The sequence below is a fragment of the Chionomys nivalis genome, chromosome 24 (genome assembly GCF_950005125.1).
Source record: "Chionomys nivalis chromosome 24, mChiNiv1.1, whole genome shotgun sequence".
Taxonomy (NCBI): Eukaryota; Metazoa; Chordata; class Mammalia; order Rodentia; family Cricetidae; genus Chionomys; species Chionomys nivalis.
Genome location: NC_080109.1, coordinates 4,350,007 through 4,373,963, shown reverse-complemented (window position 1 = coordinate 4,373,963; position 23,957 = coordinate 4,350,007). Strand labels below are relative to the sequence as shown.

At 39.7% G+C, this 23,957-nt stretch overlaps 1 protein-coding gene across 1 annotated transcript; it reads left to right on the top strand.

Annotated features, from left to right (window-relative positions):
- Nucleotides 1–1,726: 1,726 nt before the first annotated feature.
- Nucleotides 1,727–20,183, top strand: Asic5 (acid sensing ion channel subunit family member 5). The gene is made up of 10 exons (XM_057757363.1): nt 1,727–1,766; nt 4,011–4,317; nt 7,260–7,497; nt 9,217–9,342; nt 10,943–11,092; nt 12,011–12,158; nt 14,240–14,296; nt 16,542–16,710; nt 18,644–18,735; nt 20,023–20,183. The coding sequence occupies exons 1-10, from the start codon at nt 1,727–1,729 to the stop codon at nt 20,181–20,183; spliced, it is 1,488 nt and encodes a 495-aa protein (XP_057613346.1).
- The last annotated feature ends 3,774 nt before the right edge of the window (nt 20,184–23,957 follow it).

Below are 23,957 nucleotides of genomic sequence, written 5' to 3'. Positions count from 1 at the left end.
TCTCAGAAAAGGCGAGGGAAAATGGAGAGGAGGGACCATAACTGGGCAGAGAAGTTGAAGTTCAAATTGAATTCAGTCACTAATAAAAACTGCGGAAGGAAGTGATGCTGGGAAGCTCGTTTTAATGTCCGAGAGGTGGGGAATTACGGTTATCAGTGTGAAAGTAGGATCACGAGTCCAAATACATTCGTGTCCTACAGCTCAGCGTCCTGCTCTTTGTTATCCACTGAAAATAGGCAGGACATGGGGACTTTCCTCTTGTGTCTTTACACAAAGGCAGCCCGGGAAATATCAATACGTTTTGATCTAGAAAAGAGGGAGCGGACTGAAAACAAGAACTAGAAAGTGGGGCTGGGCGGTGGTGGCGCACGCCTTTAATCCCAGCACTCGGGAGGCAGAGGCAGGCGAATCTGAGTTCGAGGCCAGCCTGGTCTACAAGAGCTAGTTCCAGGACAGGCTCCAAAGCCACAGAGAAACCCTGTCTCGAAAAAACAAAACAAAAAAAATTGAAAGTGGAGTTTAAGCGAATTCGCGTTCACGCCCTGAGCCTTGGTCAGGTTGTGAAGAAGACAGAATGTACCTTGTCGGCGCTTTCTTCCCTCTTCTGGTCCAAGCTTTTTCTTTCCAGGAAACCCCATCGTTTTACTGTCCTTACTCTCAGCCAGTGAGAACCAGCCTTCTAAACCTAGCGCAACAGGAAGATGCCTCCTTCAGCAGCTCAGGCGGCACGAATCTGGCAAGCAGGCCACCTTGGTTCTCCTGTAAGTACTTAAACACCAGGTGGCTCTACAATTCTTCCAGAAAGATTGTAGGAATAATTAGGTCCGAAGAAAAGGGAAGAAGGTAGTAGATTCTTCCTGTCAGGAGGACCCTGAAGTCTGTGACTGTATCCCAGTCTGCAATTTTACCCCAAAGAGTTCTCTGAGGAATTCACAGGATTCACCCTACTTAGTCCTCACGGAAGTGAATGGAGAATGGGCACCCAAGTCCCTGCCCTTCCATCACCCGAGGGCTCTTATTCTGCCTCCACACTAGCTCCGTTTCAACTTAATGGGGTTTCTAAATAGGTGTCCAATGTAATTATGTTGAAGTGAATAGATGTTTGTGAAATATTATGACAATACCAACAGACTCCAGTAGAGATGCATGCAATTACAGAACGTAGTCAACAGATGGCAGCATTTATACACGCGAATTCATATTGAAGTTTACTAACAAAAGCAAAATAAATTCTCAAAAGTGCTAATGAAAAAGCTGATTTTAGTTAATATCTTAAAGATTTTATGCATTGTTCACTCTATTAAAAGCAGTTTTGTCTCTTATAAAAGGAACTTCAAAACAAAGATACATCTAAACACATACACACACACAATCCCCTCAACTTGGTTTGTATAGAGCTGAAACTAGAAGTAAAATGAGGGGCCCACCACCTGAGCGCCCGCCTGTGCGGCCACAGTTTTCCTTTAGGAAATGGGTTCTCAGTGACACTTTGTTTCCAGTCTCCAGTGGCTCCTGCCAGTCTGTAAATGCCCGTGGCCGGTTCTGTCAACCGCTTTTGATTCTCAGATTAAGTGCTTTATGAGGCTGAACATAGCAACACAAATATTTAAATCGCTCCCACATTTTACAACCTCAACTGCAGTGTTTTATATAAAGGGCCCCAAATGAATATTGTTGATAGAAATTGGATACACCCAGAGGGCTAGGGATCACTGAGAGCAAAAAAATGGAACACACTGAGAGATCCAAGACACATGCTGAGAAAGGTAGGAAATCCTCCGGCATCGACATCTTCTGTCCCTCAAGACCAGTGATAAGCAGAGAGGGGTTTATGTTGGAAAACGGGACCCCAGTTGGTATTCACAGTAACAGATACGAGTTTCAGTAAAAATACTGTTTGGGAAATAAGAGTAGCTTACAAGGATTCAAAAACGGGGAAATATTTTTATATGCTAGAGTCGGTTTTTGTTAGTATTTGCTTGTTTGGTGTTCCTAAACTGTTTCAGTGATGGTCAGCCTTCTGGGTCAGGAACCCAAAATTTGCATAGATGCACTGGGTGGAACCAGAGGTCTGTGAGGAAAGTCCAAAGCCTCAGCCGTGGGGATTGGTGGTGCCACACTGCAGGCTGTGGGCTCCTAGACAGATGTGTGTTCCTGCAGTTCTATTTTTCATCATTGACAAACTAGGGCATTTCTAATAGCAGAAAATGCTTCAGTAAGGTTCATACAACCCTCAGCGAGCATGTTTTTATGAAGTGGTCTGGTGTCTGAACGTAAGCCTGAAGTGTCGTCTTCAGGGTAGTGTTTGCAGCCGGCTGCACTTTGCCTGGCCAGGAGCCTTCCACTAGGTTAACTCTTCTCAGCAACAGCCAAGATCACTTCAGTAGGAAAGGTGGAAGCTGCCCAGCGCTTGAGTTGGTATTTCAATTCTAAAGTCTTCATAAATGCCTCCAAGCAATGATTTAAAAAAAATGTTCACAATTATTTTGATAACAAGGTTTTTTCCCCCGGACTTCTGATTTTGCCCTTCCAGATGTTTTGATGTGTTGGGTGACCTGATGCTAAAAGAAACATCACACGATACTGTCACAGGTTGTTACAATTCCAGTAACTGGCTTTGATGCAAAGATGACTACAAAACTTGTAGTAGCTTCGACATTGCAACATTATTTCTAAGTGTCCCTGCACTGTGCATGAAATGTGGGACTTTAGAAAATGTGTAAATAGCATTTATATCATTAATTCTTCCAAGCTGAAAACAATTGTAACTCATTAGAGACTAGCAAGGCGTTAAAAACTTAGTGTTAATTTTTCCTCTAAAAGGCTTTTACTTAATACTTGATAGTTGGCAAAAATATTGGTGCAAAGATTTAAAATTTTAACTGAGAATTTAGTAAGCTTTTAAGACAATCTTTTTCTTTGAGATTTGTGTTGCTATTTTTATAAGTAGTGTGTGTAAGACCCAGGATGGCTCCTGGGTGCTACTGCACATAGAGATTAGAGGAAAAATCCATGTACTTTTCTCCTCCCACCTTCACGTGGGTTCCAAAGACATGACTCGGGTCGTCAGGATTGCTTAGCAAGCACCCTTACCCACTAAGACAGCCAGCTAGCATCTCTTGTCCAAGGACTCGTTTCTTAGATGAGAACTTGAAATCATTTCTTAAAACTCTGAATATTTAACCATTTTCTGCTTCACTACTAGAAAAAAGTAATGTTTACATCTTTATGTAATACACTGTGAGACGCATCACACTAACATGAAAAGTCGCCAGGCAGGTACTGTTGCTGTCAATAGAAGAAGCAGGAGAATGAGAAACTTGGCTAACAATTGCCTAGGTTACAAGAGACCTAGACCAGAAGTTGACTTCTCCAATTGCAGACGGACGACTTCATCCTCTTAAGTTGTCAGAGGCTTTGCATCTTCTATCGCCAGGTCAAAATGGTATTCACCCAAGGGAAATTCTGGGTGGCTACATTCTAAAGATTGTGGAAGCTGGTCACACCACTGAACTGTAAACATTCTGACTTGCCAATCGAGGGATAAAGCAGCTTGGTACAAAGCATTCAATGCATGGAAGTCACAACGCCAAAAGTCACCACACAGTGACAAAGACTAGCTGAGAAACTGATCATTTGTAACTTATGACTACCCAGAGAATAAGCCTAACCCCTCCCAAGGAGCTCTGTGATTCTCCAGGCAGAAAGTAATTACAACAAGGGCTATTTTTAAAAGTTGTGAGCTCTCACAACACACCCTAATGCTCCTGCAACCAGTGCCTCTTCCCTCACCAGAGCTGTCTCCAGATGGCATTAGCAGATTACCAGCAGGTTCACCTAGTCGGCACTTTTACTGCCCCCAAGCCATCCAATGCCAATGATTCTGGGGCCTTTATGAATGACTTGTTAGAGGTAACATGTTTCATCATTTGTAAATTGGAGTGTTTATGAATAGCATAGTTTTCCTAACTCGTGGACTCGTTTTTGTCTGGTTATATTGAGAGCATTAGGACTCTTAGGAAAGATAAAGCACTACCTCTCCAAGAGGCCACTGCCATCTCCAGATGACCGGGAGAAGTTTGATCACGAGTTTGCCCTCTCCACTTCCTTTCACGGGATCCACAACATTGCCCAGAACCGGAGCAGGGTGCGCAAGGTGATCTGGCTGTCCGTGGTGCTGGGCTCTGTCTCACTCGTGGTGTGGCAAATCTACAGTCGCTTGGTCAACTTCTTCACGTGGCCCACCACCACATCTGTAGAGGTGCAGTATGTGGAAAAAATCGAGTTCCCGGCTGTGACATTCTGTAACTTGAATAGGTGAGACTCGTTGCTTTAAGTGTGATTTTTATTTAATTTTGGCATAAATTTGATAATTTACATATGTTCTGATGCAGCATTTAGCCTAAGGAAAAGCATTGAAATTTTTAAATTGAATTTAAGGTACAAATATAAAAGAACCGTGCTAATGTCTTCATTCCATCATATTTTCCCTTTCCCCATCTTTCCTTGTGCAAGTACCAAGTTCTATGGTTTAGTAGATGTCATATGATTCCCTGAACTTAAGTATGCTAACGAGAGAGGGGAAACCTTATGAAATTGAGTAATTACCGAACACAATAGACACATACCCTCGTGTTCTATGGAGTGTTTTAGAGACATCTGGCACCTCCAAGATGAACAAGGTTTCTAAGCATAATACATGGAAATATGTTTGCATGGTAATATGATGGATGTCTAGAAGTATTAGAGACACTGTGCATGTTATATATAAGGGGTTTGTGTGTGACCAGCAATACTTCAAAGCTTCAGTTTATTCATTCATGTGTTAGAAAACCTCAGTGTGCATTGCCTCACAATATTTAAACCACATGCATTCTGACAAAGGCAAGGCTGGTTTGCAGGGACCCTTGATGAAAGAAGCAGAGACACTGGAAAGGACCATGTGAGGACATCTGCGGTCACTGTTCCCAGACAATCTGTAACTAGTGGGCAGAAACACTTTCAGAAATTACGCTGAAAGCCTGGCGGTGGTGGCGCACATCTTTAATCCCAGCACTCAGGAGGCAGAGGCAGGCGGATCTGAGTTCGAGGCCAGCCTGGTCTACAAGAGGTAGTTCCAGGACAGGAACCAAAAACTACGGAGAAACCCTGTCTCGAAAAATAAAAAGAAATTACGCTGAATGAAATGTAGCCTAAGATGTGTGATCTTATCAGGAAGGGGTATTTGCTCACTGTCTGCATGTTCTGTACAGTGAAGTCTGCACAGTCTAGTCAGGTCTTCTCCCTTCTCATCCTCCCCTGTCTCAGCATGACAAAAGTTGCCTCCTTGGTGGATTTGGGCAAGAAACCCAAAGCTCCCATGCCTCACCTCCCAGTCAGAATGTGTCCTGGAGATTCAGACCGACAGCATATCTCAACCCAGGTCCCTGGGACAGAGCCTCATCTCCCAGCCAGAACTTCCAGTGTGTCCTGGGAGACTCAGGCTGAGGCTGACAGCATGTTCTCTCCACTCAGGTTCACGTGGCAGGGGTTTAATGAGTGTAACTTAGACACTGGGGATGTCCAGCTCTTTGATTCCCATGTATCTGGAAGAAAGACCTCAGAGGCCATGCTTCAATACTCATGTGTCGAACTATATTATCGGTAGATATTGATAGCTAAAAATATTGCTACAGAATTCATGACATCTAAGAAGGGATCGAAAAATTTTAATTTCCCATGGTCCCCGTGTGTGTGTAGGTTAGAGCTGAAACCACAGGTTCACCCTACCCTGGCCTTACTGGCACACTTCTTCCCACTAACAGCATGTTTTGAAGTAGAAATTGTGGGTCTTAAAGATGCTGAAGATGAAATTTTAAGAAATCATCCTTTGTTTTTGAAGGACATGCATTCTTATCAGTTGTACTCTTTCCTAGGATGATTGCATTTCCATTTAAAGGGTAATGCAAAGTTGTCAATGACTTCATCAATATCGGCCTCAGTGCTTTAGTTTTCAGTACACGCAATGTCACGCTCAACATAGTCTTCATATGTTTTATAGATGCCCACTGGAGTCGTCAATCTGCTTCACTTAGTTTGTTACAAATATCCATTAACTTCAATTTTAAAGTTTCTTGACAGAAAGCAAAGTACAGACAAGAATTAATCTCAGAAAGGTACATTTGACTCAGAGTCACAAAAAAGTTGTAGAATAGATTCTGGAAAATGAGCTCTTATTCATCGCCTTTTTATTTGGAACTAATCTAGTAAATTAGCTCTATCAGATTCCTGCTAAATATCATCATTGCTGAATTCCCCACGGATTTCCAGGACCTATATTCCCAGCCAGCAACAACTTAAAGAATAATTTAAGTGTGTATTAAAGGTTAAATAAACTCAGTGCAAGACATTTTTAGTTTTATGCTGAATATTATATCTTATAAAAACTTTTTTTATTTCTAATAGTGCCAGGCTTTTATTAAATGTTCTGAAATTACTACTAAGTTCTCAACTTTCATTAGTGTAACAAATACAGTTTGAGAATATTTTAAGCTGAAAAATTTCATAATTTATTCCCTGTATGTATGCCACCCACAGAAAAGCTGGTTCTTTTTAATCTCGCTGTATAGTCATCTTGAAGAATCCATGACAGGCATTGCCTCATGGCCTCTATAGGGTTATCACATCTGCAGTGTGACTAATTCAGGGTGAAAGCTGCGCCTCTCACCAGTTGATGAATGGCTAGCAAAGCTGTGCACACAAAACAGCCTTAGATTCAGCATTAAAATTTGAAAACTTCTTGTTTCTATTGGGAATAGAGTTGGAGAGTATTATGCTCAACAAGGTAACCCAGGCATGCTCAAATTGCCTAAACTACACAACATATTCACACATTATCCCTCTAAATATCTAAATTCTACTTTTATAGATCAGTTAACACAAATTTAAGTTTCACAAATGACCAAGTCTAGAACAAAAGATTCTAGAATGCCATGGAAACCATGTCCTGCATGACATGGACTCTACCAAGAATGGACCACCCATTGCTTTCTGTGCTGCAGGATAAAGAGAAGAGATGAAAGCTGATCACTTCCAGGTTTATAGGATTGAAATATGAAATCATTAACTGCATTTTAAAGGGATGAAAGACATGTATATAAAAATCTAAAGATGTACAGTGGAAATTAACAAATATAACCATTTACGAATGTAATTTTGCCTTGTTTCTATCTTTGAGAAATTTTTTACATTCTAACCGATGCCTTCATTCCTACAAATAGATTTCAAGCAGAGGCTGTATCAAAATTTGGCATCATTTTCTTCTTATGGGATGTAGTTTCCAAAGTCCTCCGCCTTCAGGAAGTTAATGCAAACATCACTCACTCTCCAGAGACCTTAGATTTTGTTACAAGTCACCAAAATTTCAGCATTACAGAATTTGTCAAGAACAATGGTTTTTATCTCAATAAGGACACTTTGTTGGACTGTAAATTTTTTGGAAAACCATGTGGTCCAAAGGTAATGGTTGACTCTTTATCCAAATCTAATCGAGATAGTCTGCTATGGTTTTATTCTAAGCTCAAATAAAATAGTCTTGAGAAATCAACCTGTTCAAGTATATTTCCTTAGCTTTCCTAATTTCTGCTTTATAATAGCAAGAGATGTGGGATTCATGTGAGACAAATTTCTTCTTTCAAGAAGGTATATATGGGGTTGGAGAGACAGCTGAAGGGGTAAAAGCATTGTTTGATGTACAGGCATGGTGATCCGAGTTTAGATCCAGCAACCTTACACCTGGTGCTGTGCTTGCAGGCAGTAGAGGCAGGAAGCATGTGGGAGCTGAATACAAGTCCAGGAAAGAATGTGGGAAGTGAGATTGGGGTAATCAAAGTTGTGCTTAGACATCACAGATGAGAGTACATCGTATGCACACACACACACCGGGTGGCTAGAGAAAATGATGACAAAAGGTTTTAAAGACCTTTTTTGAAGCACCTTTTTTTCAAAGTAAAAGAACAAAATAGGTTACTGTAATTTTTCCTTATCTTTCAACACCATATTTAAAGAAAGCATTTCTCTCCCCCTTAAGCAGCTACCACAGTGTTTTTAAGATGGTGGCATCTTGGGGGCAGGGGGGAGTACACAGAAATGAGTCTTCCAGTCTTCCACTAAGAATTATATGTAACATGCAGAATATACAGAGTGAGCTTTCTATCCACGTGGAACACATCTAAAATTGTTTCAATTACTGATACAACTCCTCTAAGAGTGTGTCTGGAATCTGGAATCTGATATTCCTTATTCTATGAGAGGGACTCAAAGTGAACAATCAAATTCATAGTCCCACAAGACAATCAGCATTCTGAGAGGCACATGATAAATACTACTGAGTGGACGGGGGGGGGGGGGGGGGTGAGCAGCAGGGATGGCCTGAATGCTCACCTAAAGGGGCTCGTCTTCCTTGCTTTGTTTTTACTAATCTTTAAATTCAGTCCTGAGAAATTTTTCCCTAGTGATAACATACATTACAGAAACCCAAATCTAGCAATCTGAAGTAAAATATATGAATTGTTTTTGTTAACTGGGTAACATAAAAGCAGGGTTGCCTTTAGAAAATGCTTTGCCATGAACCTCCTTTCTTTGATTCTGCTTCCCCATCCCAAAACTTTCCCTGCCCGCTCTTGGTATGCCATCTCCCCACAGAGCCAAAACTTGTCACGGATTTTCTCACAGTGACACCTTAGCACTCAAGAACCCAGGTGAGGATCCAATGAGAGGCTCATCTACTCCTAGGCCACTTGGTGTGGAGAGCATCCCAGCTTATGTAGGATGCACATCTCTAAGGAGGATGGGGCAGTTATCACAGGAGGTCAATGGGGAGGGAATGTGACTGCCCCACGGAGAACACAGGAAAGAGCAGTGACTTGTCAGAGGAGGGGCGTTGAGGCCCTTCACCAAAGTCCAAACATGTGTTTCTGTGAGTCATCAAAAAACTACTTTTAAGTTTTAAAAAAATGCTTAGATGTAAAAATGTCTCATTTAAAAACGTGAATTTACTTAACTGTTCTTTATACAAGTGTAACCTGTTAAATACATGCATAAATTGCCAGACTACCAATTTTTTATATAAGCATCCTCAAATAAGCATTTGCGAATATAGAAAATGGTAGAGTGATTGGAACTCGAGGGTATTGAAAAGTTTTCCACTGACTTGTTCTGTTTGTTTTTGTGTTGGAGGATTTCAAACACGTTTTTACTGAATATGGAAATTGCTTTACTTTTAACCACGGTGAGAATTTCCAAAGCAAGAATAAAGTGAGCTTGTCTGGAAGAGGCTTAAAGCTGCTCTTCAATGTCCATCAGGTATCCGCTTTGCTTCATTTCAGTCTGGGCTGAAAAGGGACAAGTGCACAGTACTCCATTTTAGTAACAATGTTTTTCTGTCAAATTCCACTGGTTGAGGTCATTTCACCCTTTGACAGTTTGCTCTAATTGCTCCTGAGCTGTGGATTCCTGTTTTAGAGCTGCAGAAAGCAGATGCTTCAGGAGTAAAACAGATAGTGCTTGCTGTTCTGGTACTTCCTATTAGGATTCAAGGGATCATTTATGCAGTGGAGTAAAGAAATGGAGAGTTCTACTGTGCCTTGTTATACAGCTAATGATATTCTCACTAAAATCAATTGTAGTAGGATTTTCATCTTGACATGGGAAAATGTTTTGAGAAGAACCTCTATATAAACATTAATTCATCATAGAATTGTTCCCTGAAAAGGAGAAAAACCCACAAATACCTTTTCCTAAGCCTCATTGTTCATTGGTTTGTTTTGTTTGTGGATGCTGCTTATAACTGGCCTATGAAGTTGGGTTTGAACCTAGGAGACAGGTGTCCCAGCATCTAGGAATCGCATTGCTGTTACTCCAAACGTGCTGGGAGAATAGCCCCCATACCTGCCCTCTGCTACCATGGGTCTGTAGATCAGTATTCTGCCATGCTGGTAGAGTATTCAAGGAGACAATGAATGGCAGAGAAAGATGACCTCTTCATCTTGAATCACAACAAATTGCTGCATCCTCAATAAGCATGAATGAGGTCCCAGCTGCTTTTAAACAACTTCTGTTAATATCTTCATAATTTCCTCCTGTGACTCACTCGAAATCATTTATGCCCAAACACAATGCTGTGTTCAGAAAATATTTCGCCAATATTTAAACTATTTAGATAATAGCCCTAGGGTTATTTTACACATTAATTGTGAATTTTTATTAGTGAAATTCAAAATATTTGTATAGTACAATTAAAACCTACAAATGTAATGTTCCATAAACAAATGACACCTAGATATTTCTGTAAATGAACATGGGCAATGCTTAAGGTTTTAGCAAGTCCAAGACAACCGACCTCAGTGACAAAAATCTAAAACTTACTCATCAAAGATAATTACACAATAGTGGAGTAATTCACTGCAGAATCTTTATATGCACACATCCAGCCTTTTCCTTATGTTTGAAACTGTAGCATCACTAGCAATTTACTTGTTAATCTTTACCTGATATAGATGTATATATTTAAAAAAAAGTAATGGCATCGATTTTCACAATTACTGAAGACATTTGATCTTTAAACACAAGGTTTAATAAGACACCTGCAATAAGAGGCAAGGAAAGGAACCTAGGAAATGAGAGGGTCAGGAAGTGAGGTCGTCGGCTGACATGACTGCTTTTCTGGATTTACTCAGGAGCAACTGACACGGGTTGGGTGTACTTGAGCACACACTCAGCAACTCTGACACCACCTGGAAAGAGTTTTAGCTACCAAATTTCCACACCTCTCATACATCAGTAGTATGAAGCCTAATATGATAGAGCTGACCTTAGGAATTCAAATACACCATGAGCTAATGAACCCAGACCTTGAACTCCTGTATAACTAGTGTGTGTGTGTGCACACGTGTGTTCCCTTCAGGAGGAATTTACTGATAACCCCTTGCCTGGTTTTGCTGATGCCGGGATCATCTTTGTCATTCACTCGCCAAAGAAGGAGCCACAGTTTGATGGCTTAGGTCTGTCTTCTCCTGTGGGCATGCACTCACGGGTGACCATCCGCCAAGTGAAGGTAAAATGTGGGAGATGTAGGGAGAAGGGATTAGCTGGGAATGGCTGCATTAGACACGCAAACAACTTTTTCATGAGAGACCCCTTTCTCCTGTGCTTTTAAACTAAAGGCTGGAAGAGCCAACACTGCATTTCAGATTCTTTTCTCTGGAGGCTCTTCTGTAGTAAAAGGCAGTAGATTCCTACCTACAACCTGAGTGAGCGTGGGAAAGTCTATTAAATGCAAGGTAACTTCAGATAGCAATCAGAACAGGACCACAAAGTCGCTTCAGAACTAAATGTTTCCTCTGTGAAGCCATCTGCAAAGAATAAAAAAAAACAAGTGAAAGAGCATCAGCCATGGAGACGTCATGTGGCGGGTTCCACGTGACAGTGAAAGCATCAGCCATGGAGACACGTCATGTGGCGGGTTCCACACGCCAAGCTTTACTCATGAGCTTCCTTAACTAACATTTTAAATTTGCATCCACTCCCTGTCCTTGGCTAATGGACAACTTTTCGTTTCTAGAGACAAGATGTTTAAAAATGAGGTAACATAAAGCAAAGTACTTGTTTGTTACATGTTAAATAGCAACAGTTGCTCAATAAGGAATTTTTGTCATATTGGTTGATGGTTTGTGAGCAACCTGAATAATATGGCAGCATAACATTTGCATAAATATTTTTTCCTTATTTGAATTTTTACAATTGTTGGACTATGTGATGTTTTCATTGACATTTAGGGTGAAGGTTTAAAGGCTGAGGTTAGACTTGGCCCTCAGGGGCTTTCAAGATAATAGCATGGACAAATGGGTTGTAAACATAGTGTATCTAAAATCTTAAACGCTGAGATAAGCCAAAGTGTAGAGCATCCTTTAATGGAAAACATGGACCAACTGAATTCCATCTCCTAACCTGGCATTTGTCCTGTCGTCTTCAGACAGTCCACCAGGAATACCCGTGGGGAGAGTGCAAACCTGACATCAAGCTGAAGAGCTTCAACACCTACAACACCTACAGCTGTCTGAAGGAGTGCAAAGCCCAGCACATACAGAGGCTGTGCGGATGCTTGCCCTTCCTGCTTCCAGGTAGATAGACTGGCAGCTTTTCCCACACGGCTGAACTCTAAGCTTACGATTTAGTGCATCCTTGAATTGTTTTCCGTGCTCATGGAAGGCTAGACTGGAAAATGGCCCACTCACCACCTTTATCTCAGCCCATTTGGAAACATGGAAGTGTAGAACGGGTTTCTGGGGAGGAAAATGATGCTGTCGGCCTAGGTCCTCAATTCTTAGAAGGTTAAAGTCAGATGTTCTCAAATAGATTAAAATTAATAATGTCAAGGGTTTTGTAATTTGAAATTTAAAACTAGGTTATGTATACTTATAGCAGGCCCTAAAGATCTCACTGTTAGGGAACTCTTCGCCTTATGGCTGTGGGAAAAATAAAAAACTTCCAAGACTTCTTTGTGCACAGTCTCGGGTATTTCCAGGACCAGGGATCCCTCAATCACTGAGCAAAGGTTAAACCTTGGGTCTTATTTTAATACTTTCTCATCTACCTGATGCCACATCTCTCTGCACTTCCTATAACATGGGAAAAATTGTGTCCTGCTGAGCAGGGTCCTGAGGATAAAAAAGTAATAGAAAACATAGATAAAAATCTATAAAATTGAGGAACAATTTGATTTATATTTATCCTATTGCCTTTCCTTAGCATGTCCATAAAGAGATGAATTATGAGAGAAGGAGCCATGGGGAGAATAAATCTGTAGCCTCTCTAGAGTGCTCATAGTGTCTGTCTCTGTCTCTGGGTGGATATGTGCTCCCCCCCGCCCGTATTTCTATCTACCTACTTCATCTCTATCTTAAAGGCTCACAGAAATGTTATTTCAACAAAAAGATGAAAAGTGTGCCCTTAGCACACTATTCCTACTTGTTCTTTCTCTTTTCCTCTCCCTCCATCCCTCCATACCTCTCCTTCCCTCCCTCTTCAGGGTTCCCTTTCTCTCCCTCTTTCCTTCCTTACCCTCCTCATCCTTGTCTTTTAAACTTCCTAAATTTGGAGTACAGCCTTCTACAGCCTCACAGGCACTGTGAAAAACTGTCCAGTCTCAAGATTTTGAAGATTGAGTAAACATTGTGGCTAACCTCAGAGACCACTTGTGTTATACCAACAAAGAAATATCTGGTTACCTAAAAAGGCCATGGTTTTTACAAATGAGCTTAGGGAGTAAACTTAGACCATAAATTGATTTTTCTTTGTCTCAAGATTTACAGCAGATACATAACAAATACTGGCACCTACATGGCCTAACCCAACCCCCTAGAGCAGTTCTCTACCTTCCGAGTGCTGTTGACCCTATAAGGTAGTTCACGTTGTGGTGACCCAATCATGACATTATTTTCATTATTACTTCATAACTGTAATTTTGCAACTATTATGAATTGTAATGTATATATTTTTAGAGACAGAGATTTGACAAAATTGCAACTCATAGATAACTGCTACCCTAAAGGTGGTTATCAATGTGTGTAAAGACATATAAATAATAAACAATAAGCTAATATTCAGAGGTAGCAGGATACAAGATAGAGTACCCCAAGGCTTCTCTAACAATCATGGTCTAGTACAAGTCACCTTCTGGGGCTTAGTTCATCTGGAAAATGATAATTTTTACATCATAAGCTTATGAACATGATAAAATGAGAAAATTGTGGAAGCAAATGTAAAATTAAAATTTACAAACACTTAAAAAAAACTTGAGGGGACAAATGAAAAGGATCCAAAAATAGTGGTCTTAACAGTTCCTTTCTCTAGATTCTGACATGGTTGCATGTTTATATTCTGAAGAATAAATGTCCATATGAAGGATGGATAAAGATGATACAGAAAAATGTGCTTCTAATTTGGGTTGCTGATTTTATCAAAAACCTGCGGCCCATATGTAGCTCAGTACTGGAGGTGGCTGTCTTGGAGCTGGAGGAACTTAGAATGATTGAGGTTCTGAATTCAATCAAATGCATCCAGTGACCTCAAATAACAATGTTCAGAATTGATCCCCTAAATCTATCCAGATAGGTGCACATTTCAAAGCTTTATGGTCTTTTCTAATGGGAGAATTTTATTTCAAGAAAAGCCTTTATATGTTACAATTACTGTTTTTAAGGAAATGGTGTCGAATGCAATCTACTAAAACACTACAACTGTGTGTCTCCTATCATTGGTAAGTGGTTTTACTTTCTGTTGGCAGACACTTTTCCCACCATTCAGTACCCAAATAAGCAACATCGAGACTTAATTACAAATGCTCAGTCAATAGTTCAGGCTTATTACTAGCTAACTCTTATATTTAGCCCATGTTTCTTATCTATGCTTTGCCTGGTGTTCATCTTCTCTCTGCATCTGCTCACTATGCCAGACTCCTTCCTTTTCCTGCCCAACGTTATCTGTTTGGCTCTCCTGCCTAACCTTATTCTGTTCAGCTATTAGCCAGTCAGCTCCTTTATTAAACTAACCACAGTGACAAATATTCATACAGTGTATAGGGAATATGCCACAACTTTCAAGGATTATATTAAAATTGTTTAGTTACAAGATAAATAACTCTGGATATCCTGGAGATGAAAAAGGAAGTGATATAAATTTTTAAAAAAAATCCTTAGCACTTACTATATAAACACAGTAAAAGAAAATTCCCTATGACTACAGGAAATCTCTACGTTAAAGGCACAGGATGACAGAGTGCCAGCAGGTGCTCAGGGGCTTCTTTCCAAGTCTGTCTAAATAGCCTTCATTTTGAGTGCTGAAATATTTCCACAGTTTGATCAAATGTTCATATAAAATTCAGATGTGAATCTTGTTACTTTGAAAATCATTTATATTTTAAGAACATTCTTTAACACATGTCACATAACATTTTTGTGTAAACAAAATTATAACTACACACGTCTTATGCATTGACAACCTAAACAAATTTTGCCTAAACTTTGCATAGACCCCAAATTATTTTTATTCTATGCTTGTACAATTTGTTCCATATATAACTTCATATTTGTTTTTAAATCATCAATTGCCCTCTTAAATTGTAATATTATATTCCCTTTGAATTTTGGAATATAGCAACTTACCTAAACAACCCAGGGACAAAGGATTTATTTTAACTCATGGTTCCAGGTTCCATACAGTCTGTGACCATGGGGAGGTCAAGGCGGAAGGAACTAGAAAGAGCTGATCTTACTACAACCACAGTGAAGAGCAGAGAAGAGTGAACTGAAACACACACTTGTTCTTAGTTTAGTTTCTCATGTGGTTCAAGACTCCTTAAATGGTTCCCCCCAGAATGGGTGGGACTTCCCACCTCAATTAATATAAACAATAAATAATGTACCATAGAAATGCCCACACGCCCACCCAATCTACAGAATCCCAAATTGGAATTCCCTTCTCAGGTGTTTCTAGACTTTGTCAAGTAGACCAAACTAACCATTGCACTCTTCTATTAGTCTTTTCTAACCCATTGTAGAAATATATTTAAGATGGCAACAGCAGAAGAAATAGTTTTCTTTTAAATGATGATCAAATATTTCATGGTCTGGATATAAAGTAGATTTATATATTCTTTAGTTTCCAAACCAATTACACAAATGCCATAATGCCACATTGAAAACAAAGAATAATAACTACATTGTCAACTTTGTTTTCCAATCACTGAAAGCAAGAGGAAGAGCCTGGGGAAGCAAATCATGCATACAGTCGTTGTTTGGGGATGGCTATGGGATAACAGGGTCCCAAAGCTGTTCATACAATTGTGTGAATACAGTGTGCACGAGCATGTGTGTGGCAGAATACGTGCATGTTGGGTTATGAGTGTATGTGTAGGGTGTTACTCTATATGCATATGTCAAAGCACATGCATTCACATGTCTGTATGAGAACAGCACATGTGAGTACGTGGGTATGCTAGATTGTGTGAGTGTAGGAATGTGGAGTAGTGTGCAGGTGTAGGTGAAAAGGCGGACCTGGTCGACAGAGAACCTCAGTGGCCATCTGAGAATCTAACAAGGAAACAAGGAACCATAAGTCAACAGTGTTTCACAGCAATTTACAAGTCTAAAGAGTAATTTAAACCATGGACCTTCAGAATTATGTCTGCAGGTTCCTCTCAAAAAAAGGGGCATGGCACAGACCACTCTCAATCCTAGTCTATCCAAACAGTTGATCTTTTATAGAAATAATGCAGGAACGTCCTGGAATTTCTCATTCCTAACAAAGTTCTGATCCCAGTGACTCAGTGGATCAAGGATTCACATTCTGTCCTGTTGGTTACTTAACAATAAAATACAAACATGTTTGAGGTTTTGGGCGTAGTTAACGATTTCTTTTTGACGTGATGTGCCTGAGAAGGCGCAGGCTTCCCGTTGTGGAGTCCTGTCTGAGTATGCTGCTCTCTGCTCTCGTGTTTCCTTCAGACCACATTGAGCTTGGGGGGCTGTGCACAATGGGAACACACAACTCCAGCTGCCCCGTGTCATGTGAAGAAACAGAATACCCAGCTACTGTTTCCTATTCTACTTTCCCAAGCCAGACAGCATTAAAGTTTCTTGCAAAGAAATTGAATCAAAGTCAAGAATATCTCAGGTAATCTGGTTAATCTTACAAATTTATCATGATTAACATGAAATTCTCTTTAATGAACACTTGAAGTTTCAGAAAATGATACGGTGGTCAGTCGAGGAAGGCAGTTTGGTTGTCACTGAGCTAACAATGACAATAGGACTTTAGAGTGAGGGACAGTCATTACAATATCTATTAAACCCTTATTTCAGCGTGGGAAGTTAAACCGTATTATCAGTGTGAGTGCAAATTAAGAGCACAATGGAGAACAGGAAGTCAGGAACATTAGTAAAATTTCTGAATTCCCATGACAACACTGTAACTTCTTTCATTTTGAAAGCTGTTTTATCACTTGTAAATATTATAACTTCATCTGATGAGCTATTTAAATATTGTACATTTTCCTGTTACCTAACATTAGACTAATGGAAATTAACAAATATTAATGGTGCATGTTGAACTAAGTATATTAGAGTATTGACTCCCCAAACAGTAAACAATAAGGAAATTGGTTTAGAGCTATGTTCCTTAGATATGTTAGAGAATGCCATGTTTCAGGAAGCATTGCTAATAGAGCCCTTTCTTAAAATTGTTTTTGCTGTCTAAAAATCACATGGTAATTGATTTCAACTTCATTTTACAGCAGAGACAGGTTAATATTTAGCCACCTGTTGGTTAAGTTCATCTTTACACTGTTGCAATTTTAACATATATAAAAAGCATGTGTTGGGTGTTCAGAGTCGAAGGGTTTGGTAGGCATGGGAATTCCTTAATGAAGTTTACAAGCCACGCCTTATTGGACATATTTCTATTGTGGTGGAAATGGATAAGTATTGTAAGTTAAATAAAATGATGCTAGATGCTGTAACAGAATAGAGGGAAAGTCATCCAGAGAAGTTGGAGAAAAGACTTGTCTTCAGATTTGTGGAAAGACTTTGAGCAGAAGTGAACCAAACTCTACAGCTATTGGTCTCGAAAGTCCATGCAGGTGTTTCCCAGAGTTCCTTGTGAGTATCAGGGAGAGCAGCCAGAATGTCCTGATTTCAGCAGGTCAAAGAATAATTATTGTATGAAGAACAGATGGTATTTGCTGAGATGCAGTAACGCAAATTGTATGCATTAAGCACAATCTCCAATCAGATACTTATAAGAACCTCTTGGAGAGAGTATGATGGCTTGGGCGGCAATGGGAAGAGTAGTTAGTGTGTGTGGCAATGGGACTCTATAGATGCTGACAGTTCCACAAACAGGGTTTCCTGTTAGACCACAGGGGGTGCTAGATGAAAAATAGCAAGGGTTTGCCTTGGAATTTGTTGCAGTATGCTAAATTATTAGACAAGTGGAATTACCAAAAACCAATCAAATGCATGATTGGAATTCAAAGCACAGGTTTTGGTAGAAAGAGTTGGGACCCTTGACTGTATTAATAGAGGTTTTAATATCATATTGAACTACTCTGGACATGAAGGTTTACAGAGGGCATTAATAAAATAAAATCTTTGCTCAAATATGTCAACAATAAATGGGAAATTGCACTTATCAGCAGGGCAGTTTCTACTTTGGTCCATGTTTAATTTCTCACCAAAACCTGTGAGCTCAGCCCTACTACACTAATAGAACAAGGAAAAGATGCTACTTCAGGATAATTTAGGCAACTTGGGAAAGTCACAAATTGAATTAAGGTTATAATCCAAAATTTATAATTGTAATGGGCCACAATTAGATGATCCACATGTACTGTCTGTCTTCAGTTTCTCAAGAATGAAGCAAAGAAACATGTGGGGGCTGTTTTCTTTCTTTTTCCCCCAAATGTCCCTATGGCAAGAGTGCCTTCCAGATAATGCTAAAGGAATTAACACTGAGCTCATACATGCTGAATCTAATGCAATGGTGAATAGTTTTTGAATCTATAATGGGGATTAAAAGTAATCTATGTTCATTCTGTTTCCACCCCCAGCGAGAATCTTGTGAACATTGAAATAAACTATAGTGACTTAAACTATAAGATAACACAGCAACAGAAGGCAGTGAGCGTCCCTGAGTTACTCGGTAAGTCTGACTTCTTCCTCAGTTCTCAATTTTCTGTTCAGGGGTTGGTTAGGCTATCAGTGGAGGAAAAGATCAATTGCCCTGTCTCTTACAAGGGACTAGGGACCAAGTGTTTATCCTCCCTAGGAATTACCAGTGACTCCGCCACACAGGATTTTGCCAAAGCAGCCACTGATGTGTATTCTAGAGTTTCCCTCAGTTATCTTCCCTTCAGGCTGCCCCCATCACTATGTGACTACTGTAGAGTTTCAGGAGGTTCAAATCTTTGGTCTTTCACAAAGGGCTTCATCCCCCGAGGAGGGGGAAGAAAGTTCCCAAGCAAGCAATCTTATTCATTCCCTTTATGACCGCTGTCAGCGTATGCTATTATAACTTGGAGTCTTTAACCAACTGCTGATTTCCTAGCTCCATAAACACACAAGAGGAAGCTACCCAGGAGTCAGGGGAGAACATCCGGTTCAGGCATCAGCTTAGTCAGATGGAGCCAATGAGAGAGTTCGTGAGGAATTATCCCAGTTCTTTAAGAGTCCGGCAAAAAACACAGAACACTTAACAAACATCAGTTTCCTAAAGACAAGTGCAGGTGGACTATGAACAAACGTAATCTTCCTTAGAAGGCAGTACTAGAGCAGGGATGGGGAGAAACAAAGGGGTGGTTGCTGGGCTCTATGGGTGGAAGCAATTAGGACATTAGAGGAGTTCTGGGGAATGAGGGAATGTTTTAGGGGTGGCAATGCTGAAGGAAAAATTAAGAGTGCGCACTATGTCTTAGAACTGCACACTTATAAACTGCTCAAACATCAATGTATATGCCAATGTAAATTAAACATTTTTAAAAATGCAGTGTTTTAAATATATTTTGGTTAAATGGACCAAGATGAATGCTTAATACAAAATATAATTAGGACCCTAGCAGGGTAATTTGCATGAAAATTGTCTTCTTGAAAAACAGCACGGATCCTTTAAGACCATGTGGTACCAAGATCCAGTTCTGCTTTGCATTTCATGAGTGCACATTACATTGTAGTTAGTTTTACCTGGCATTCAGTTCTTCCAAAGTCTAAATTCAATCCATGAAAACAGTTTCATACCTTCTCCTGTCGGAGATGATTTGTGTGAATACTGCTGTCAGGTATTACTAGTTTGTATTATATTAATTTCAAAATATTAATGTATATTCACATGTCAGCCATTATCAACTCATTGGATTCAAATAATGTATACTATAACAAAGTTTACTTTTGTTTCATGAAAAATATGTAATTTCTTTATGGATTTTTATTGCAGCCGATGTTGGCGGTCAGCTGGGCCTATTTTGTGGAGCTAGTCTGATTACAATTATAGAAATCATTGAATATGTATTGACCAATTTCTACTGGATATTCATTTTCCTTTTGCTGAAAATACTTGAAATGATCCAGAGGTCTCCTCCACCTCAGGCAGTATAGAAGAATGTTAGAACAAAGTATTGTTTTTTCATAATACATATAATTATAATGGCTCATTCATTGTTATGGACTTTGTCATAGTTTGGAAAGTCTAATAAAATCATTGAAGATTCCTATTTCTGTATTATAGTCTGTATTTGTCTTTTTCTATTGTAAACTGGGCACAGAAAATAGTAATTACATAATAGGCATCCTTTACCTTTATATAATAATGGAAAAGTGTATTTTATAACTAAATATGGTAATATCTATTGAACTGTATATGGTTGTGAGGATTATTTTAAATGTCAACCTACCACAACCTAGAATCACCCTCAAATAGTCTTTGTTGAAGAATTCTATAGTCTGGCCCGTGGACAGATCTGTTAACTGACTCAGCTCAGTATAGGCAGCACCATTCCCTAGGCTGGGCCTGAACTTAAAGACTGAAGGAAGCTCCTGAAGGCAACAAGCAGTCAAACATCTATCCCCTCTCTGCTCTTGACTGTGGATGTCAGGTTTTTAAGTTCCTGCCTTGACTTAGGGATGGACTGTGATCTGGAATTGTAAGTCTCAAAGAAACCCTTTCTTCCTTGGTTGCTTTTTGTGAGGGTATTATAATATCTATCCCCTCTCTGCTCTTGACTGTGGATGTCAGGTTTTTAAGTTCCTGCCTTGACTTAGGGATGGACTGTGATCTGGAATTGTAAGTCTCAAAGAAACCCTTTCTTCCTTGGTTGCTTTTTGTGAGGGTATTATAATATCAAAATCAAAGCTAGAACAATGGATCATTAAGACAATTGTTCATTTAGGAACTAGTGTACATAATTTATGCTTTCTAAACTTCCTCAGAATTTTCATTAAATTGTAGCATTTTTGAGCTTCCTTCTGCATGGTTTTATAACTGATTAGGGGATGCAGGAATCTGCATTCCCTGTACAGATGGATTCATAAAATCGATGTAATTGAAACTGGAGCATAATCTGAGGTTGAGAGGGCTGCACAGTGCTCCTTCACTCCCTTCTAGCTACTCTTCTGTGCTTCTTTTTAAGCTAGATAAAAATCTAACGGTTCCATTTGTTTTAGGCAATCAACCACTTTCCGCCTCTCGGAATGTTCATTCAATAGAGAATTGCTCAAAAGCCTTCTTTAACACACAAAACGATAATCAAGTCAAAGAACTCTAACTCCCGGGCTGAGGGTGCAATTAGTTTGTGCTTAGCTTGTGTGAGGACCTAGTTTTAGTCTGCAGCAAAAACAATATCGATCTAATTCCCAGTTCTTTCTGGGTCATTGTTTGGTTACATTTTCTTCCCGGCCGCATGGCATCGCCACTCTTCTTGGCTCAGGTGTTGAGAGAGATGGCCTGACAACCATCACATACGTGAAGGACATTGTTCAGAATGAATATTGATTATCAACCGTTTACACTGGTGCCCAGAATCCGGATAATTCCTGTCATTTAAATATTATAAGTGCTATCTGTTTGGGAATTGGTGAAAAAAGAAAATATCTGGGCTTTGAAAAGTTTTAAATCTTATGGAGGAAAGTGGGATAACCTCCAAGAGCATTGTGAAATCTGTGGTATGATCAATCTTAGGGAATGATTGCAGCAATGAGCCACCCCCAAATGTTACACTCTTGACTCAAACAGAAGTTGATGTAATAACAAAACACCTTATGCAACCTCTTATCAAAGGGATAGGTCACATGTGACATCCTCAGTCTATGATTGATCTGTTTGGTAGAAGTCATGTGCATATAAATAATGAGCAAAAAAAAAATGACTTAACCCAAGGAGGAACTTGTATTGAGCAATACACAATAAGGAATATTAGGTGAAAAAATACTAAAGCAAATCATGAGACTTTGGGAATGTCTGAAAAGCAACAGGAGAGAGGAAACTGACAAGTTCACGATGGCAGAGACAGTGACTTTTCTTTTTCAGGGTGCAAAGACACTCCCATCTTTAGATCCGGCTTCATCACAGGTAGAGTGTGGGACATTTCCTGCCTTACCCCATGGGATGAGTTTCGTAACAACACAAAAATGGAGCAGGAGGAAGGAGTTAGAAACAAGTGAATGTCCTCTTCTCAGAAGCTGGCAGGAAAAGGATGATTGAATGGCTTGATGATCAAAATCTAGGTACTAAAGCCTATAATTGTTAGTGCTAAAATACACTGAGCTGGCAATCCTACACAAACCAGTTCACTTAGCCTTGGAGAAAAGGCAAGGGCACTCCTGAAAATCAAGAGCAGCAGTTGGAAGGTGCAGTTCTGGAATAGCTGGGTACCAGAGCTAATAACAAAGTGAAGTCTGTAGTTTAAGGAGCAGGAGAGATCCCTGTGAGAGCAGCCATTACACCCCAGCCTGCCAGGATACACTAGCTGTGTGAACACGGGACTTTACCCGACTGTCAAAGTCTCGATCTCTCCTTCTCATCCTCCACTATTCCTAACCTGTGACTTCACCTCTGGAAGGACAACCAACTCAAGACTCTTGCACTGCTCCTCAACAAATATCATGGGATACAGTGACGGAATGCAGTTTCTTAAATAATACTATTGTGCTGCTTCTCCTTGGGCATAATTCATTAACTCTTGTCTCATGATCTTTTATCAGATAATCACATCATATAAAGTAGCACTTTTAGATACTTTTAAATGCATTTATGCAGGCTAGTTTGGCAGAACAGGATATACTTTAATATTTCATCAGTTTCTTTTTTCAAAATGATTTCCTTTTCATAAAAATGCTCATATTTCCCTGACTTTTGAAGGTCTACATTCTGACAAATAACCTTCACTGGCTTTAACCACAATTTAAGTCTTCTCCATCAAATTGTAAGACTTTAGAGCAATAGGAAACATTTACTTACAACATCATAATGAATCAGTAAATCAACTAGACAATTGGATGCATTTATGCAAAAATTAATAGAGAAAAGTATGTTCATGCAATCTTCAATTTCTCTTTTGAGTTAAATGTTTCAAAAATTGGAAACTTCAAATCAGAATGAAATGCAATGAAAGGTCATATATCCACTACTCAGGTTTAACCTAACCAGCATCATCGGGATTACTTCCTTCAGAGTTTGCATTCATGGAGTCCTCTTGTTTTTAACACAATGTTTCTGCCCTTAGAGCCACTTTTAGCCTTGGCCCGAGAAGCCACTTTTGCTGTGGGATACAACACAGAATTTCATAGCTCTGGTCAGAGCGCTGTGAATTACTGTTGACAGCTGAGCACTAAGGAGACATCTATTTCAACCCTCTCACTCTGCAAGGACATTGTGAGACATCGGGTCAGACTATAAGATCCAGAGGACAGGAAGGGATTCCACAGGATGCTGTCTTCTGCACACAACATGGTCATGGCACTTAGGAACTCATTGGAGTTATGATTGTTTGCACAAGCTCTATACAAGGCTAGGTCAACAAGATCAGTCAACACTCCAGCAGGTACCACTAACTGGACTCAGTGGGTTACAGCTAAATATAGAAGAATAGATGGAAATTGGAGGGGACATGTTTAGGGTGGTTTGGGAGACAGAGAGGAAAATAGTAGTCGATATGATTAAGATATGCTGTGTGCGCATATAAAATTGTCAATAGATAAATGAAACATACCTTAAAAATTAAATGAACAGAAAGCTGTTTGATAACGTGATGATATATGATAACATGAATGTTACCTAGGTTTCTGTAAAGCACAAATGGCATCTTTCATAAGGATGGCCTGAGATGCAATGCCCATGGTCTATCAGGACAGCAGGGGAGAGTCTGGGGTAAATAA

Coding starts and splice junctions, on each gene's coding strand:
- Asic5 (XM_057757363.1), top strand. CDS start 1,727: ATGGAACACACTGAGAGATCCAAGACACATGCTGAGAAAG. Junction 11,093..12,010: donor TGACCATCCGCCAAGTGAAG/GTAAAATGTGGG, acceptor TGTCGTCTTCAG/ACAGTCCACCAGGAATACCC. Junction 12,159..14,239: donor CTTGCCCTTCCTGCTTCCAG/GTAGATAGACTG, acceptor ACTGTTTTTAAG/GAAATGGTGTCGAATGCAAT.